Genomic DNA, 19,599 nt, shown 5'->3' on the forward strand with positions numbered 1-19,599 from the left:
GAACACAAGTGTTTCAAGTAGTGTTATATATAGTTGATCCTCACGATTCTCAGATCCTGTATTTGCAGGTTAGCTTACTGGCTAAAATTTATTTGCAACACAAAATCAATACTTGTAGAGCTCTTGTGGTCAGTTGTAGACATGTGCAGAGTGGCAAAAAATTTGAATTGCACAACATGCACACCCCCAGCTGGGGATGAACAGGGTGACGCTCTGCCTTCTCATTTCAGCTCTCAGACTATAAACAAGTATTCTTTTCATAGTCTATTTAGTGCCACATTTTTTGCATTTTTATACTTTTTGTTGGCAGTTTCACTGTTTAAAATGGCCCCTAAGTGTATTGCTGAAGTGCTCTCTAGTGTTCCTAAGCCCAAGAAGGCCGTGAGGTACCTAACAGAGAAAAGACGTGTTAGATGAGTGTCATTCAGGCATGAGTTATAGTGCCATTACCTGTGAGCTCACTGTTAATGAATCAACAGTAAATATTAACTAAGGTGTCTTTAAACAGAAACACACATAAAACAAGGTTATATATTGATTGGTGAAAATGTTTTGACTAGAGGCTCACAGGATCTAGGAGTACTGATTCAGTATTTGCTAATTCAGTGTACATGGCAACTTTTTATAACTGCCTGTAAATAATGAGAATCAACTATACATGATGAATTGCTTTTCTCTTGTTGCTTTCAAGATTCTTGCTTTGGCTTTAGGCAATTTGATTATAATATGCCTAGGTTGATTTTTTTGCGTTTATCCTACTTGGAGTTTGTTGAGCTTCATAGATGTGTAGATTCATGTGCTTTTTATCAAATTTGAGAAATTTGGGGCCTTTATTTCTTCAAATATTTTTTTCTGTGCCTTTCTCCCTCTCCTCTTCTGAGAATCCCATTATATGATACTGGTATGCTTGATGGTGTCCCACGGGTCTCTGAGACTCTTTTCTTTTTTCTTCCTGTTCCCCAGACTGGATAATCTCAATTGGTTAATCTTCAGTGTCACTGATTCCTGTTCAAATCTGCTGTTGAGCCTTTAGTTAATTTTTCTATGTTAGCTGTATTTTTCAACTCCAGAATTTCTATTTGGTTCTGTTTTAAAAATATTTCTCTCTTTTAGTAGTATTCTGGATTTGCTGAGACATCATTCTCATATGTTCCTTTAGTTCTTTTTTTTTTCTTTTTAATGATTTTACTTTTTTAAAAAAATAGAAGTGTAGTTGACTTCCTTTAGTTCTTTAGATATGGTTTCCTTTAGTTCTTTGAACATATTGAAAATAGCTGATTTTAGTCTCTGTCTAGTAAGTCCAACATCTGGGCTTCCTCATCAGTTGTTTCTCTTGTTTGTTTGTTTGTTTGCTTTCCTGTGTAAGGGCCATACTTTCTTGTTTCTTTGCATGTCTTGTTAAGTTTTAATTGAAAACTGAACATTTTTAATGATATAATGTGGCAACTGGAAATCAGATTCTCTTCCCTCTCCAAGTGAGTTCCAAGTCAGATCAAATAGAGATCCTTGCAAGTGGGATCTTCCAGGGAACCTGCAGATAAGTCAGATAATGATAATTTTCTAGGAATGAGACTCTGAAGGAGCTCTAGCCTAGTTCTGCTCCCTCCAGTTCTGCTGCCTGCCTTCTGGTTTTCACTGCAAATGCAGCTGTTATTTTTCAAGGTTAACATAGAGTTAGAGAGCAGGGAATGGAACTAGATCAAGTTAAAATGCTACAAAACTGACTATAGTAGTCCCCCCCTTATCCACAGTTTCATTTTCAGCCGTTTCAGTTACCTGCAGTTAAGTGCAGCCTAAAAACATTAAGTGGAAAATTCCAGAAATAAGTTTTAAATTGCACGCCATTCCGAGTTGCATGATAAAATATCATGCTGTCCTGTTCCATCCCGCCTGGAACATGTATCATCCCTTTGTCCAGTGTATCCACGCTGTATATGCTACCCGAGGTTTCAGGCATCCACTGGGGGTCTTGGAACATATCCCCAATGGATGGGGGTACTACTGTATTCTTACTGAGATTCAGCCATTTTTCTTGAATAAATGCTCCCCAGTTTGCTTCAATCCTGTTAATTTCTAGAGTCTTTAAAAAGTTGATTCTGAGTCATGTACCACAATGTTCATTGCAGCACTATTTACAATAGCCAGGACATGGACGCAACCTAAGTATCCATCGACAGACGAATGGATAAAGAAGATGTGGCACATATATACAATGGAATATTACTCAGCCATAAAAAGAAATGAAATTGAGTTATTTGTAGTGAGGTGGATGGACCTAGAGTCTGTCATACAGAGTGAAGTAAGTCAGAAAGAGAAAAACAAATACTGTATGCTAACACATATATATGGAATCTAAAAAAAAAAAAGGTCATGAAGAGCCTAGGGGCAGGATGGGAATAAAGACACAGACCTACTAGAGAATGGACTTGAGGACACGGGGAGGGGGAAGGGTAAGCTGGGACAAAGTGAGAGAGTGGCATGGACATATATACACTACCAAATGTAAAATCGATAGCTAGTGGGAAGCAGCCGCATAGCACAGGGAGATCAGCTCGGTGCTTTGTGACCACCTAGAGGGGTGGGATAGGGAGGGTGCGAGGGAGGGAGACACAAGAGGGAAGAGATATGGGGATATATGTATATGTATAGCTGATTCACTTTGTTATAAAGCAGAAACTAACACACCATTCTAAAGCAATTATACTCCAATAAAGATGTTTAAAAAAAAAAAAGTTGATTCTGACCAATTTGGCCAGTTTTCTCACTGTTTTTATGGAGGAGAGAATTTTTGGAGGTCCTTACTCTGCCATTTTTTATGACATTACTTCCCTCCCCTTTCTTTTTAGGTTTTTATTTTCATGAATCTGCTGCTTTCTTCTTAGTACTGAAATTATAATTTGGATTAGATCTGAATCTTAAAGTTTGCCAAGGCTTTTCATCTAGAACTTTTTATTATACCCCAGTTAGTCATGTAAGCATGTACATTTCAGAGTAGTGCAGTGCACATATTCTTGGCCCCGCTGGCTTATTGTAAAGGAGGAAGGAGATTTGATTGAAACCAGCCATCTGGTAGTCTCTGCAGTACTGCCTTCTGGGTTTCCCCTCCCTCATGCTGTTCCACTTGGAATGAAACTTTCCTTACCCAAGCTTCCCTCCTTTTTGTTCTAGTTAATCCTTTGTTTCTTCCTTAAACTTTCACTGAAGAATAACACATAGGAAAGTACACAAATTATAGTAACTATGCTTGGTTTTATTATCTCCAAGTAAACACCCAGATAATCACCACCCTGGTTAGTGGGTAGCCACCCACAGAGCTGACCATCTACCCAGTAAATCATTTTTTAGATGTAGCAGATGTTCATCTATTCTAAATAGACATTTCTGGAGGCCAGTAGTATATATTTTTCCCTATTTCTCTCCTTTTTAATTTATATATAATTCTCATACCATAAAATTCACCATTTTAAAGTGTGAAATTCAGTGAGTCTTAGTACATTAACAAAATTGTGCAACCATCACCACCATCTAATTCTAGAATGTCTTCATCACCTCAGAAAGAAACTCTGTATTAATTAATAGTCACTCCCCATTCCCTTCCTCTCCTCAACTCCTGGCAACCACTGATCTACTTTTATCTGTCTCTACGGATTTGCTTTATCTGGATGTTTCATATCAATGGAACCTCACAGTATACGACCTTCTGTTTCTGGCTTCTTTCTCTTACCATAATGTCTTCAAGGTTCAGCCACACTGTAGCATTTATCAGTACTTAATTCTTTTTTTTTTTTAATTTATTTATTTGTTTATTTATTTTTGGCTGCATTGGGTATTTGTTGCTGTGCGCGGGCTTTCTCTAGTTGCGGCGAGCAGGGGCCACTCTTCGTTGCGGTGCATGGGCCTCTCATTGCGGTGGCCTCTCCCATTGCAGAGCACGGGCTCTAGGTGCACGGGCTTCAGTAGTTGTGGCACACGGCCTTAGTTGCTCTGCGGCATGTGGGATCCTCCCGGACTAGGGCTCGAACCCATGTCCCCTGCATTGGCAGGCGGATTCTTAACCACTGAGCCACCAGGGAAGTCCCACTTCATTCTTTTTTATGGCTGAATAATATGCCATTGTATGGCTATACCACATTTTGTTTATTCATTCATCAGTTGATAGACTTGGGTTGTTCCACTTTGGGGCTATTATGAATAATGATGCTATGGACATTCATGTGCAAGTTTTTATATAAATATGTTTTCAGTTTTCTTGGGTATATGCTTAAGAGTGGAATTCCTTGGTCTTAATGGCAACTCTCTGTTTAACATTTTTCGGAACTGCCAAACTGCTTTTCACAGTAGCAGCATCATTTCACATTCTCACCAGCAATTTGTGAGAGTTCCAGTTTCTCCACATTCTCACCCACACTTATTTTCTGTTTTGTTTTTTGTTTGTTTTTACTGTAGCCATGCCAGCGTGTATGAAGTGGTTTCTTACTGTGGTTTATTTGTGTTTCCCTAGTGACTATCCATGTTGAGCATCCTTTCATTTGCTTATTGGCCAGTTGTATATCTTTCAAGAAATGTCTTTTAGTATCATTTGCCCACCTTTTAATAGGTTATTTGTCATTTTATTGTTGAATTTTAAGAGTTCTTTTTGTATTCTGGATACTAGACCCTTAACAAGATATATGATTTTCCAGTATTTTTGCCCATACTGTGGGTTTTCTTTTCACCTTTATAGTGACCTTTGATGCACAGACGTTTTTAGTTTTGATGAAGTCCAGTTTATCTATTTCTTCTTTTGTTGTTTGTGCTTTAAGATGTCATATCCAGCTCCCCTCCCCCTCCCTCCTCCCTCCTCCCTCCTCCCTCCTCCCTCCTCCCTCCTCCCTCCTCCCTCCTCCCTCCTCCCTCCTCCCTCCTCCCCCCTCCCCTAGCACAGGGCCCGGGCGGCCGGGGCATTCTGCAGCCAGCAAACCAGGCACGCAGCCGCCCACTTGCACTGTGCCTGCTGCAGCCAAACCCAGCCCGATGGGAGCCAAGCAGAGAGCAGGGATCACGAGCCCTGGCCAGACTGAGCGCGTGCGGCCACTGCCGAGTTGGCACCTGGAGGACATGGAGGAAAGGCCGGCAGAGACCAACGCCAGTGTGGACGACTCGGCGCCCCCCTCGGTGGCCCAGCTGGCCGAGCGATTCAGGGAGCAGGCAGCCGCTGCAAAGGAGACACCAGCCAGTAAACCAACAAGAAGGAAACTTCCCTGCTCCCTCTCTCTGTTCCTCCCCAGGGTAGAACTGGGCCAGAATGGTGAAGAGAAGTCACCGCCCAATGCAAACCACCCTCCTAAAGTCAAGGTGAAGAGCTCGCCTCTGATCGAGAAGCTCCAGGCCAGTTTAGCCTTTGATCCAGCGGCCCTGCTGCCTGGGGCCTCACCCAAGAGTCCCGGACTCAAGGCCATGGTATCACCATTTCACAGCCAGCTTTCTACCCCCAGCAGCCCTGGCGTGTGGTCTCAGGCCAGCGAGCCAGAGGAGGTGCCCGTCAGCTTTGACCAGCCTCCTGAAGGCAGTCATCTGCCCTCTCACAGTAAGGTGCAGACGAGGGGCTCCATAAAAAGGTGCCCTCCCTCCAGGCGATTCAGAAGGTCCCAGTCGGATTGTGGGGACCTGGGGGAGCTCAGGGCCGTGGAGTCCTCCCAGGAGGATGGTGCCAAGGAAGAGAATGGGGACGAGGTGTTCCCAGCCAAGAGCAAGACTCCAGGATTCCCTCCTCTGAGGAGGACGCCCAGCAGGACAGAGAAGCAGGAGGAGAAGGGAAGGGCCTCGGGGGTAGCCCAGCAGCACGAAACGGCCATGGGGAACTCCGAGGAGGGGGCCAGCCAGCGTCCAGCCCAAGCCTCCAGCCTAGAGGCAGAGGACGGGTGTGGGAGCCCCACGGAGGAGAAACCGGCTGAAGAGCAGACGGAAGAGCCTACAGAGGTGAAGGAGAGGGTGGCCAGTGAAGAGGAGGAGCCCAGACAGAGGAGCCAAGACACAGAGGGGCTGGAGGAGGGAGCTGTGGGGGAGGAGACCCCCCCACAGCCCATCCTGGAGGAGGGGAGGATGACCACAGTCCTGAGCAGGGGACCGGCAAGGAAAAGCAAGATGGAGGGGGCCGTCCTCAAGCCAGGCTGTGACCCTGGCACTGGCCATGCCCAGCCGGACATTAGCAGTGAGGTCCCCAAGAAAGAGGATAACACCCCTGTCCAGGGCACTAAAAGGTGAAGAAGATCTCATTGTGCCTAGTGATGAAGCTGCTGGAGCCGTGTCCTTGAAGTAGCAGCAGTGATCGTAGTGACAGCAAAGGAAGCCATCGCAGGAGCAGGATGGCGTGAGGGTCTGGAGTCAGCCTGAGGACACAGGGTGCAATTTCCCGACCTCTGCACCATCGGAGACAGAGATTGGATCTGAGGGCCAAGACTTTTATCAACTTGAGTTTGTGTCGCTTGATGGACTTGGTTTAAAAAAAAAAAAGAAACTTATTTAAAACAATTTACTATGGTAACAACTCCCCAGGGATACTGGTCAAACTGTGGGGCCCAGATACTGTCCACACCCACCTAACCCTATAGCTGACCTCAGAACTGGACTGGAATTTACCTAATCGGATTGTGTTTATGTAAGGTGATAGCCTTTTTATTGTTCTTAAGTTCTCAAATGTAAGTAAAAACTCATTTCAGGTAGCTAGAAACAAAGTAGTATCACTGGAAATATAAATCCTGTAAGTTACAGAAGACCTTAAATTGTATAGAGACCCTGAGACAACCTTTCAGCTTGGTCCAAATTTGGCCAACCAATTTTGAAAACACTGGACAAGAAGAGATAATTATTGAAACATTAAAAAATGTGTCTGTTGCAGCAAAAAAAAAAAAAAAAAGATATCATGTCCAAGAAACCATTGCCTAATCTAAGATCACAAAGATTTATACCTATATTTTCTTTCTTTTTTTTTTAAGTTTATTTATTTTATTTATTTACTTTTGGCTGTGTTGGGTCTTTGTTGCTGTGCGCCGGCTTTCTCTAGTTGCGGCAAGCAGGGGCTGCTCTTCGTTGCCGTGCACATGCTTCTCATTTCAGTGGCTTCTCTTGTTGTGGAGCACAGGCTCTAGTTGCTTGGGCTTTAGTAGTTGTGGCACAAGGTCTCAGTAGTTGTGGCTCACGAGCTCTAGCACGCAGGCTCAGTAGTTGTGGCACACGGGCTTAGTTGCTCCATGGCATGTGGGATCTTCCCGGACCAGGGCTTGAACCTGTGTCCCCTGCATTGGCAGGCGGATTCTTAACCACTGCGCCACCAGGGAAGTCCCTGTATTTTCTTATAAAAGCTTTATAGTTTTAGCTCTTACATTGAGGTCTTTGATCCATTTTGAGTTAATTTTTGTTTATAAGATAGGGGTTCATATTCTTTTTTTTTTTTTTTTTTTTTTTGCATGTGGATATCTAGTTGTCCCATAACCATTTACTGAAAAGACTATTCTTTCCCAACTGAATGGTTTTGGCACCCTTGTCTAAAATCAGTTGACCATAGAGGTATGGGTTTATTCTAAACTCTCAACTGCATTCCACTGATACATATGTGTCATTTCTTACGCCAGTGCTTTGCTGTCTTTATTACTATAGCTTTACAGTACGTTTTCAAATTAGGAAGTGTGAGTCCTCCAACATATTTTTTTCAATATTCGTTTGGTTGTCTTGGGTCCCTTGCATTTCCATATGCCTCTTAGGATCAGCTTGCCTATTTCCATAAAAAAGGTAGTTCAAGTTTTGATAGAGATTGCATTGAATTTGTAGATGAATTTGGTGAAGTATATTTTTAAGTATTACAAGTTTCATTTACATAAACTTTGGAAGCATGTAAAGCAGAAAAAAGTTTAATATTTCTGGTGACTTTTAAAAAATTAGTAAGTATATGGGTCTTACTTGACCTTCTAGGATCATCTGACAGAGGAATGAGGGTGAACTCTCAGAGCCAGGGGCACCAGTGTACAATACAGAACAAAGGAAGGTTCTCCTCAGGGTTGCTCAAGACACTCACTATGGCCAATTCAAGGTGATGGTTTTCCTTCACAGACCACACAGTTTCTGTGTGAGCAGACTTCCATCCTTCAGCACTCCTGCTGAGTGCTTCTTTTGTACGTCGGAATTTGTACAGCCACATTGATAACAGTGGAGCACTTGGGTAGGAATAGATATGATTGCCTTATTGTAATGAATTTTAAAAATGAACATTTGGGAACAGATTTCTTACATATAGCTGTTTGATATCTTGTTTCTTGAAAAGGTTATGAGAGTTTTTAAGAGTCAAGATTCTCTTGAACACAGAGCTACAAATGGTGGCTGGTTTAGTTGGATTTATATGCTAGCTGGGTTAGGATTGCTATACTTTTAGAGTATGTGTTTGTATCCATAGCACTTTTCTCATCTCTTGCTCTTATAACCTGCCTGCCTTCCTGTGTTCCTAATGCAATTGTAGAACCGTAAAGGAGGCATGGTATTTGGCCATGATGAGTGATAAGGTATGACTTATATTTATTTTTATCTATAAAAAAAGGAAAATAGAAAGAAAGCCTAGTTATCAATAAGTAGACCAAACTATATACAGACATCATGTATATTGAAGTTTAATATAGACTATATGTATCATTCAATAAAACATATTTGAACTGTTGTTATGTTTGGAAGAATAGATAGTTTAGGCAAGTGTAAACCTAGTTGTAGCTGTGTAGGAAGAATCACACTACTCTACTATTGTAGGTTCAGAAACTGCAACCAGAGGTGTTCAGACCTTGCTGTTTGCACCTATCCAGAGCCAGAGGTTCTATAGAAGCTTCCCCAGGGTGTAAGAACCTGCACACCCTCCGAGGCTTCCTTTCAAACATCTGGAGGAGAAATTGGTACCTGGGTGAGGATGAGAAGCATCCTGTCTACAAACCTGCCAGCCACTTACCTCTCCAGGCTCTGTCTTTCTGTATGCTGCACTTCAGCCCAGATGGGTATCCTGAACAGACTTTAAGCCATCCTGCTTCAGGGCCTTTGCTGTGGTGGTCCTTTCATCTGGTGAGCCCCAGCTATCCCTTTTGCACTTATCAAAACCTATCCTACAATCAAGGCCTAGCTCCGAGTAACATTTTCCTCATAACAACCTTCCTGATTTCTCTCAGTCTTTGTTCATTGCTCCATTTCCAAATCCCCCTTAAGGTTTTGTGAGTGCTCTACTTGTCAACAGCCCTCACCTAATCTGTGTACTCTTCTAATCCTCTTGTGGATTTGTGAGCTCTTTGAGGAGGAAACACAAACATGAGTCCAGGCCCTGCTTGATGTGTCACTTGTCAGCCTGAGTTTTGGAGTGGTTAGTGGGGAATCAAACTTTTTGTTGCATTATTTTTGTACTACAACTTGAGGAATTTTCTAACAGTCGTCATATCATAGTTCCACTCTCACTATTGTACCTGCTTTTATAAGGTTTTTATATAGTTTCTTATTCATTTGGAGCCCACCTTTGTGGATAATAGCATTTCAGGAGTTAATGTTCCAGAATTACTCACTGTCTTGTAACTTTCCTAACTCTATCTTATTTTTCCCCCTTACAGGAAATGACTTAGAAGCCTTACAAATACATCTGTGCATTCTTGCTTCAGACTTTACAATTGAGGGCCAACCCAGTCTGGAAGCACCTCTTATTAATGTTTTAAGGAAACTGCTACCTCAGCAAACAAAAGAAAAGAAGGAGAGGACTTATAATAAATGCCATTTTAAAAAAAAAAAAACACTTGTTTTCAGAAAATATTAAAGGAAATTTTTCGCATTGAGAAGACGCTTTACAGGTAAATGGATTTGGCAGGCAGGCTCTGTCAAAATTCTGCAGAGATTTGATCTTCCTTACTGAGGACTTAGTGTGAAGTAATTCTGTACTGCTTTTTAAATTGCTGTTGATCAGCTTGTGGGTTTTGGGGTTCTAACTTTTCTGGTATATTGAAGATACATTATATTACATTATATTACATTTTTTAAAGTTAAGTTATTTTTCTGCCATTGTAAATACAAGTATCAAAATATTCTTGCAAAGCAATTCTAGGTAAACATTTTTCTCAGCAAGCATATCTTTTTATTAAGAGAGTGGAATGCTAACATTTCTTATATAGCATTTTAGACACACTTTTATTTTTTGCAGAGGTCCTGCGTACACTGAAAATATTAATTATATAAACCTGTTGTCCTTTTCACAACTACATTGGATCACATGGTCACCTGCCTCATGGAAATGCCTTTTTTAAAACTTAGATTTGCAGAACTCCACTATTTTTATACCTAGCTACAGTTTTAGGGGGGAAAAAAAAGGAATCAGGACCCTGACCCTCTCGCAGTCACTGGGACAGTTCCCCTTCCCGCATGTATTGCTGCAGTGCCCAGGACAGTAAAATGGACTACAAGCGGCGCTTCCTGCTTGGCGGGTCCAAGCAGAAGGTGCAGCAGCACCAGCAGTACCCAATGCCTGAGCTCGGCCGAGCACTGAGTGCTCCCCTGGCATCTACGGCCACCACCGCCCCCCTGGGCAGTCTGACTGCTGCAGGCAGCTGCCACCATGCCATGCCCCACTCCACTCCCATTGCTGACATCCAGCAGGGCATCTCCAAATACCTGGACGCCCTCAACGTCTTCTGCCGTGCCAGTACTTTCCTCACAGATCTCTTCAGCACTGTGTTCAGGAACTCTCACTATTCCAAGGCAGCCATGCAACTCAAAGATGTGCAGGAGCACGTCATGGAAGCAGCCAGTCGGCTGACTTCAGCCATAAAGCCCGAGATCGCCAAGATGCTGATGGAACTTAGTGCCGGCGCTGCAAACTTTACAGATCAGAAGGAATTCAGTCTCCAGGACATTGAGGTAGAGTATCTTCTGTGTCATACTTGGGTAGGAAAATGTATTCCAGAGGTAAGTGAGAATGTTTGTCTTAGTTTTTTCTCAAATCACTGAAATGATGGTCTTCGTCCCCTTTCCATTGATACCCTGTCCTTGTAAAAAACTTTTGCATGCCAGGTTCTGAATTGCTTTCATTTCAAATTAAGTAGGATAGAAGATTATTAAACAAACAAATCAGCCTATGTTTTATGTTCTTTACATTTTCAAGTTGGAACTTAATTTCCAAATAACATTACTGTTAAAGTACATAGTAGGGACTGAGAATTCTAAATATGATTATGAAGATTTCTTTATGAATTGTCATTATATAGAACCATTGGTTTAATGTAGAAAGTTCTACACATGTTTACAGGATAAGTTATTTTTTCAGTTCTAAATTTACATCTGTTTACATTTGGATGCATTTGATTCTTATTCAGTATATTTCTTAGGGTCTTTGGTAATCAAAATGAAATATTCTCCCTTTTTCTTAGAGTGTAAGATTGGAATACAAATTTCATTCAGAATAAAGATGATGTTTTTCCTTCCTTCGTTTAGGAAATAATTTATTAAACTGTCATCTGTTAAATTAACTTCACTGCTAGATTTTTAAAATTATTTTTACCTGCTCAGAGAGTTCTTCTGAGTTTGATTTTTCCACGTGTCCTTGTACGTTTTAGCAGCACATTAGAGGTTAGGTTTCTGGATGCTAGGAGGGAGAATGTTCCTTTCCCCATCCTGGAGTTGTGTTTGATTTTAGGAAATCACTAGTCTTCTGAACTAAATCTGATGATTGTGGTAGCTGAATAAGCTAACTTACACTGTTGTGGGTTTAGGGGGAAAAAAAGTTAGGCTATTAAGTATTATGACTCATTTTTTATTGTGTTTAAAAGGCATATTGTGATTTTGAAGGCATTTATAAGAGGAATTTAAAACTATTTTTGTTTTTGTTTTTATTTATTTATTTTTGGCTGCATTGGGTCTTTGTTGCTGCGCGCAGGCTTTCTCTAGTTGCGGTGAACGGGGGCTACTTTTCATTGCGGTGCGCAGGCTTTTCATCGTGGTGGCTTCTCTTGTTGTGGAGCACAGGCTCTAGGCGCGCGGGCTTCAGTAGTTGTAGCACGCAGGCTCAGTAGTTGTGGCTTGTGGGCTCTAGAGTGCAGGCTCGGTAGTTGTGGCACATGGGCTTAGTTGCTCCACAGCATGTGGGATCTTCCTCGACCAGGGCTCGAACCTGTGTCGCCTGAATTGGCAGGCGGATTCTTAACCACTGAGCCACCAGGGAAGCCCAGAAACTATTTTTGAAAAGTCGCAATAGTCTTGGTGTATATCAGGCATTAGGCATCATCAAACTTTTTCTGTAGAGGGCAAATAGTAAGTAAATTTTAAGCTTCGTGGACCACATGTGTCTCTTTCACATTCTTCTTTGTTTTTTTTAAATAACGCTTTAAGAATGCGGAAACCAGTTTTACCTCGTAGACCTGTCTGTTGGACTGTATTTGGCCCATGAGTTATAGTTTGCTGAATCTGCTGGTATAAATGTATAATATCCTCCTTGGCTCATTCTATTTTGAACGTATCCAAGTTTATTTTTATTTTCTGATTTTTTCTATGATCACATCATATATTCAGAGAAATTATGATTTTGAAGTATTTTTAAAATGGCTTGTCATAGTTTAAAGTAGCTTTTAAATTACACATGTAAATCACATATAAAGCGTATTTTTAAAAAACATACTTCTCAAAAGAAATTCAAGCAGTGAAACTTAAAACTACTGCTCTGGGCTTCCCTGGTGGCGCAGTGGTTGGGAATCTGCCTGCCAATGCAGGGGACACGGGTTCGAGCCCTGGTCTCGGAAGATCCCACATGCCGCGGAGCAACTAAGCCCGTGAGCCACAACTACTGAGCCTGCGCGTCTGGAGCCTGTGCTCCGCAACGGGAGAGGCCGCGATGGTGAGAGGCCCGCGCACCGCGATGAAGAGTGGCCCCCGCTCGCCGCAACTGGAGAAAGCCCTCGCACAGAAACGAAGACCCAACACAGCCCAAAATAAAATAAATAAAAATAAATAAATTAATTTAAAAAAAACAAAACTACTGCTCTACTCTCCCATCCCATTCCTTTTCCCAGAGGAGACCACTGTTAACTGGTTGGTTTGTGCCATTCCAGACTACTGTGTGTATAGGCACAGATGTACAGCTTTGACTTTTGTTTGTTTTATGTGAAGAACCATGTTCAGCCCACAGGATGCTTGGTCACTGCTATGCAGAGATGTGGCAGCAGAGCAGTTAGGGCCTCTGCCCTCTCAGAATGTGCTGAACAATATTAGACCCAAGCTGTTTCAGCTCGCATCCTGCAATGACACAAGCACCTTTAGCTTTATTTAGAATGTCAGGCAAGAATGGTTTGAAAATGAGGCCAAAGCCTGTTATTTTAACCTGAACGTTACTGGGCTCTTCTTCAGTCCATGCCTCCAGGTGCTGGAGGAGACAGAGCTAGGCCTCCAGGGCTGTTTGCCCTCCAACCCTGTAGGGCAAGTGCCCTTGTTCCCCAGGTCAGGACAGCTAGAGAAGGATGAACCAACCCTGAGGAGTTGGGTTTAGTAAAGCCACTGGGCACAGTAGCACCTACCTTGTCCTTTCTGCTTTCCTGGGACCAGCATAGACCATTTGAGCTGAGAAGGGGAAATATTTCTTATTGTTGTGTTTTGGAATTTTGGCTTGACTTTCCCCATTGAAATGCGATTAGGATAGCTGGAATACTACCATGTTTTTGTATATAATGGGCTAAACAGGCTTTCAGAGGCTAAACTGGAAACTAAGTGCTGTTGATGGGTTTTAGAATATATGCGTGTATTCTAGGTTTCAAACTGCTGACTTATAAGTAAATCCTAAAATGTGATTGTGAAATGTAGGCCTGCAGACTTAACATTTTGCTCTTTCCACAGAACGGTATTTGTTGCTTCTGGAATTTATGTACTGACGTGGTCTCTCTCTCAGGATATTCACCAACTCAGATGGAATAGCTGGGCATTTGGTTGTTTTTTTTTTTCCTGTTGGTTTTTTAAAGATTTTATCAGCAAGGCCCAGAGAAGCTCTTTAGCATTCATCCTTGGGGAAAGAAGTCTGTGGCGTAACATTGATGAACTTGACTGGCTAGACAAGGACCTCTGCTCAAGAGCTTAGCCCAGGACTGCGGTTGAGAAAAGCCCTGAATTCAGTATTCAAACGCTTGACCATTTGAAACCTAAGACAAAGTACCAGTTCCACTGTCCCACCCCTGAAGGTAGCCAAAACATGCTTCTAATGCTCCCTTACTTGCAGCCAGGTTTCGGATATGCTCATTGATTGACAGATCCTGGTGCCTGTGTCTAGGAACTCAGTTGCCAACTGTGTGCTCTGGGGCAGGCAGGGTGTACATGAGTCCTGTCCTGTCTATACTCAGCAGTGACTTTGCCCCTTACCCCGGGTGGTTCAACCTCATAATCTCTCTGTTAGAGAAATAAGTTGTGAGTAGAAAGTGACTCTGCTTTTTTTTTTAATAAAGGTGTTGTATTTCTTTTTTAATTATCTACATTTTTAAATTTTTATTTTATTTATTTTTTTGGCTGTGACGGGTCTTAGCTGCAGCATGCGGGATCTTTCTTTGCGGCACATGAGCTTCTCTCTAGTTGTGGCGTGCAGGTTTTCTCTCTCCAGGGCACGTGGGCTCTAGTTTGCAGCATGTGGGCTCTCTTGTTGAGGCACGCGAGCTCAGTAGTTGTGGCACGCAGGCTTAGTTGCCCCGCAGCATGTGGGATCTTAGTTCCCCGACCAGGGATCGAACCCGTGTCCCCTGCATTGGAAGGCAGCTTCTTTACCACTGGACCACCAGCAGAGCCCCGACTCTGCTTCTTATTGTCTGTATGGCCTTGAGCAAATCTTCTAACATCTCTAAGCCTCAGTCTGCCCATCTATAAAATGGAATTACCACCCACCTTCCAGAGTTCTGGTGAAGATCAGAAGCGATTAGTGTGTGTGAAACACTGTACCCAGTTAGTTGTCATCATCATCAATTATTATTATTGCTTCCATCATCATCACTTATTATTATTGCTTCCAACATGGCTTGAAAAGTGTTATTAGTCCTTCTCTGCAGTACAGAGCACAATTATGTACAGAGCCAACAAACGAGAGAAATATACAGCAGATTAGTCTCACTGGAACCCTTTTAGGTGGAAAAAGTTGCCACTCCTAGAACATTTGCTCTGCTCATTTCTTTCCTGGTTCTTGAGGTGAGCCACCTCCCTTTCCCTTCTGTGTTATTTTCTCTTTTCGTGTTGTAAGGTGGCAGCAGTATTACCTTGCCTGATGTAGAAACTGCCAGGACGTTTCCAGCATAAAAGCCCTAGGGGACCTCTTCTACTAATAGTCACTGCTCTATTTCCCTTGCACCTAGAATGGGGGTACATAGGGAAGGAAGTGGAGTGGGGGATGTCTTGGAGTCCACTTGCTGTAGCTAGGAATCTTTGAGCCAGCCAATTGATAGTTTAGGTGGGATTTCCCCCCCTTTGGATTTATAGAAAATGTATAGTTTACATTGTTGTAAATGTTGTCTAAAATGAGAAATATGATCTTAATCAAGTGCTTCATGGGGATTCCTTTGTGTAAGTCTCGAACTGCCAGTCCAGCCAAAATGTGAACTCAGGAAAAATATGGTTTCCCATATTGAATTTGTTCATTATACAAAGCTTTGACACCCCACAACATTTTTTAGAGGTAGACCATACGGGACCTGCTGTTTCTATCTTTTCTTTTCAAGTCTAGGGGCATCTCCATTGGTGTGTTAATTCTAATGTTCCTGTAACATGCCAGGCTACATGAATTGAGTGGCTGTGAGTTCTCTTTGATTTTATCTACTTCAATTTTATTTGTCCTAGAAATCTGGTATCCTAACTAAGGATCATTTGCAAGTAAAACATGTAGTTCATATTAAAGAAGTATAGACAACCCCATAATTAGGTTTTCTATTTATTAGAAAGTCAAAGATGTCAACTTCTTTTTATAAACATCTATCATGTGTCTTAAATAAAATTACTTTTTCAGTGCAAATGTAAATAAAAGAATCAAATTGACTTGTGGTTCATGCGTTCATTCCACAGATATTTATTGCACACTTTGTGCCAGGGACTGTTCCAGGCACAGAGGATACAGCGGTGAGCAAGACAGAAATTCCTCCCTTCACATAGATAGATGAAGGCTGTGATCTTAGATAAGATAGTTAGAAAAGGCATCACTGAGAACATGATATGTGAGTAAAGAACTGAAGGAGATGAAGGAGTAGGCCCCAATAATAACCAGGAAAAGAGGATTCCAGGCAGAGGGGACAGCTAGTGCAAAGTTCCTGAGGCAGGAGCAAACTTGAGTGTTTGAAGAGCAGTGAGGGCCTATTGTGGCTGAAACAGTGAGCAAAACAGAGACACTAGGTGTGAGGTCAGACAGGTAAAGAGGTCATCCTCTGAAGGGAAAGTGAAGGGAGGGCAGCGAGATGAAGTGATGACACTTCTCCCCTTGCTTTCTTCACCCCGTGGCAGCTCGGGGGCTCCAGTTTCACCTCGGGGCCTCAGTGTTGGTACAGGGTTCCCAAGAGTTGTATAGCTGATTCACTTTGCTGTATAGTAGAAACTAACATAACATTGTAAAGCAACTATACTCCAATAAAAATTAATTAAAAAAAAATGATAAGTTGGGAACTTTGAACATGTACTGTGTCCTGGTCAATTGGGATTTGCTTCAAAACATTCCAGCAGAAAAAGGTGGAGTTGGGGAGAAGGATGAAAAAAACATGGCAAAATGTTGATAGTTACTGAAGCTTTTTGATGGGTTCATGGGGGGTTGTTATATTCTGTTTTTGTGTATATTGGGACATTTTCCAAGTTTAAAAAAAGGGAGAGAGAAACTTTCGACCACATGATAGAAGTAATGTATCAGGAACACCCAATAAATGATTCCATTTCATAAGTGATTTGTGCGTGTGAAGTGGTCTTCTAACAGAAAGGGAAGTATTTAGGAAAACTCCTCTGTTTTCTGTTTACTCACAGAATACTGCACCTCTGGCATTCTGGTCATAAGTTTGTTGGCGGGGTTTTTTCCCATACCAAGCAATTCTGGATCAGTTCTGACATTTTTTACCTGGAGTTAGCATCAGATCCCACAGGTAAGGGCTCAGTCCCACTAGACTGCGGCCCCACGCTGCCCTCTTAGACAGCAGTTACAAGTCCAGGGTGTTACCTATGTTTCTTACCAACTGGCTACAAATCAGAAGTCCCCATGACCACCCCACAGGTTTGATTACTTTATTAGAGCAGCTCACAGAACTCAGAAAAACATTTTACTTACTAGATTATAAAAGGATGTAACTCAGCAACAGCCAGATGAAAGATATGCATAAAGCAAGGTATGTGGTAAGTGGTGTGGGCTTCCATGCCCTCTCCAGGCGTGCTGCCCTCCCAGCACCTCCACCTGTTCTTTAACCCAGAAGCTCTCTGAACCCCGTCCTTTGGGTTTTTTCGAGCCTTCATTAAACAGGTGTGGTTGATTAAATCTTTGGCCATTGGTGATTGATTCTGTCTCCAGCCTCTTCCCCTCTTCAGAGGGGTTGGTCTGAAAGTTTCAAACTTGGTTCTCCTGGCAACCAGCCCGCATCCTTAGGAGCTTTCCAAAAGTCACCTCATTGACATAAACTCAGGTATGGTTGAAAGAGGCTTGTTATGAATAACAAAAGATACTTTCTCTCTCTTATCACGTAGAAAATTCCAAGGGTTTTTAGGAGCTGTGTGCCAGGAACCTTGGAAGAATACCAAAATATATATTTATTATAAATCACAATATCACAGAGAGTGTCATTGAGTAAGGTATAGTGTTGAGAAGAAAGGCAGGTGCTTTTCAGAAAAATGAAGAAAATAAAAGTGAATCAAAGAAGAAAATGAGAATAGAGAAAAGAAACCTCTGAAGGCAGGACCCCAGCAGCAGGTAGGAGTCAGGGAAAGAATGCTGTGCTCGTAATTTTGGTGACTAAAATGGCAATGTTGCTTTCTTTTAGGAGAATGTGATTTAACATTTCATAGTTACTAAAAAGTCTTGAGTGAATGTAAAGAAAAATGAGGTTTGATGGGCAAATTAGAATGAAACAGAAATAAAACAGTTCATGGAATGTAATTTAACATAGGACTACCTTTCCTGAATTACCTCCTATTCTAAATTTTTTTTTTTAAAGGTAAAGCTATTTTAATTATTTATTTATTTATTTATTTATTTATGGCTGTGTTGGGTCTTCGTTTCTGTGCGAGGGCTTTCTCTAGTTGCGGCAAGCGGGGGCCACTCTTCATCGCGGTGCGCGGGCCTCTCACTATCGTGGCCTCTCTTGTTGCAGAGCACAGGCTCCAGACGCGCAGGCTCAGTAGTTGTGGCTCACGGGCCTAGTTGCTCCGCGGCATGTGGGATCTTCCCAGACCAGGGCTCGAACCCGTGTCCCCTGCATTGGCAGGCAGATTCTCAATCACTGCACCACCAGGGAAGCCCCCTATTCTAAATTTTTATGGTTACTGGTCAGCTTCTGAGATTTCACAGAATTGGATAATAGCCTGTTTTGGCAGCCTCCTCATCTTTACAGATCAGGAATCTGAATGTCTGTAAAGACGACATTTGCCTGAAATCTTTCTGGGCCCAACATACACAGGGATTGTGTCCTTTACCTCTCCACTGTTCCAGGCCAGTGCAGTCTTTGTGCCAGGGGATTTGTTTGCAGTGTCCATCCCTCCAAGAGACTGGCCTTTCTGACCTAGCTAATGCCGAAGTGCCCAGACATGGGAAAGTAAAGGAACTGCTGTGAGTCCTTGCTCACTCCCAATCCCTTCTGAGGCCCCACTAGCTCCTGGAGGAGGCTCCAGTCACCTGTCCTGCTTTCTTCTTCACCTAGCTGCTACCACCCACCCTCCAAGGTAAAATACAGATGAGCTGGCTGCAAGCTGGCAAAGATGAGTGAGGACTATCAAAAGCATCTGCAGAGACGTGGATGGACCTAGAGTCTGTCATACAGAGTGAAGTAAGTCAGAAAGAGAAAAACAAATATCGTATATTAACGCATATATGTGGAATCTAGAAAAATGGTACAGATGAACCGGTTTGCAAGGCAGAAATAGAGACAGATGTAGAAAACAAATGTACGGACACCACAAAGGGAAAGCAGGGGGTGGGGGTGGGGGGATGGTGGGGGGATGAACTGGGAGATTGCGATTGACGTATATACACTAATATGTATAAAATAGATAACTAATAAGAACCTGCTGTATAAAAATTAATTAATTAGAAAGAAAAAGAGGGCTTCCTTGGTGGCACAGTGGTTAAGAATCCGCCTGCCAATGCAGGGGACACGGGTTTGAGCCCTGGTCCGGGAAGATCCCACATGCCGCGGAGCAACTAAGCCCGTGCGCCCCAACTACTGAGCCTGTGCTCTAGAGCCCGCGAGCCACGACTACTGAGCCCACATGCCACAACTACTGAAGCCCACGTGCCTAGAGCCCGTGCTCCGCGACAAGAGAAGCCACTGCAATGAGAAGCCCGCGCACCACAACCAAGAGTAGCACCCGCTTGCTGCAACTAGGGAAAGCCCGCGCACAGCAATGAAGACCCAACACAGCCAAAAATAA

The 19,599-nt window shown here is 42.7% G+C and overlaps 2 protein-coding genes and 1 long non-coding RNA gene across 3 annotated transcripts in view; all 3 read left to right on the forward strand.

Moving 5' to 3' along the window:
- LOC133078799 (uncharacterized) overlaps positions 1-9,990 on the forward strand; it is a 32,004-nt gene extending 22,014 nt beyond the window's left edge. Inside the window, exon 3 of the long non-coding RNA XR_009697940.1 lies at positions 9,606-9,990. This is a non-coding gene — a long non-coding RNA (uncharacterized LOC133078799). The remainder of the gene's footprint in view (positions 1-9,605) is intronic.
- Positions 4,999-6,334, forward strand: LOC133078480 (capZ-interacting protein-like). Its single transcript, XM_061173541.1, is given in 3 exon segments — positions 4,999-6,063; positions 6,066-6,122; positions 6,124-6,334. Coding segments are annotated over 3 exon segments (1,227 nt in total). The 5' UTR covers positions 4,999-5,013; the 3' UTR covers positions 6,244-6,334.
- A 206-nt stretch (positions 9,991-10,196) lies between the features above and the next one.
- GARRE1 (granule associated Rac and RHOG effector 1) overlaps positions 10,197-19,599 on the forward strand; it is a 49,616-nt gene continuing 40,213 nt past the window's right edge. The window contains exon 1 of the mRNA XM_061173353.1: positions 10,197-10,899. Coding sequence (XP_061029336.1) covers positions 10,405-10,899 — 495 coding nt within the window. The 5' untranslated portion in view covers positions 10,197-10,404. The remainder of the gene's footprint in view (positions 10,900-19,599) is intronic.

Source organism: Eubalaena glacialis, chromosome 18 (genome assembly GCF_028564815.1).
Source record: "Eubalaena glacialis isolate mEubGla1 chromosome 18, mEubGla1.1.hap2.+ XY, whole genome shotgun sequence".
NCBI lineage: Eukaryota > Metazoa > Chordata > Mammalia > Artiodactyla > Balaenidae > Eubalaena > Eubalaena glacialis.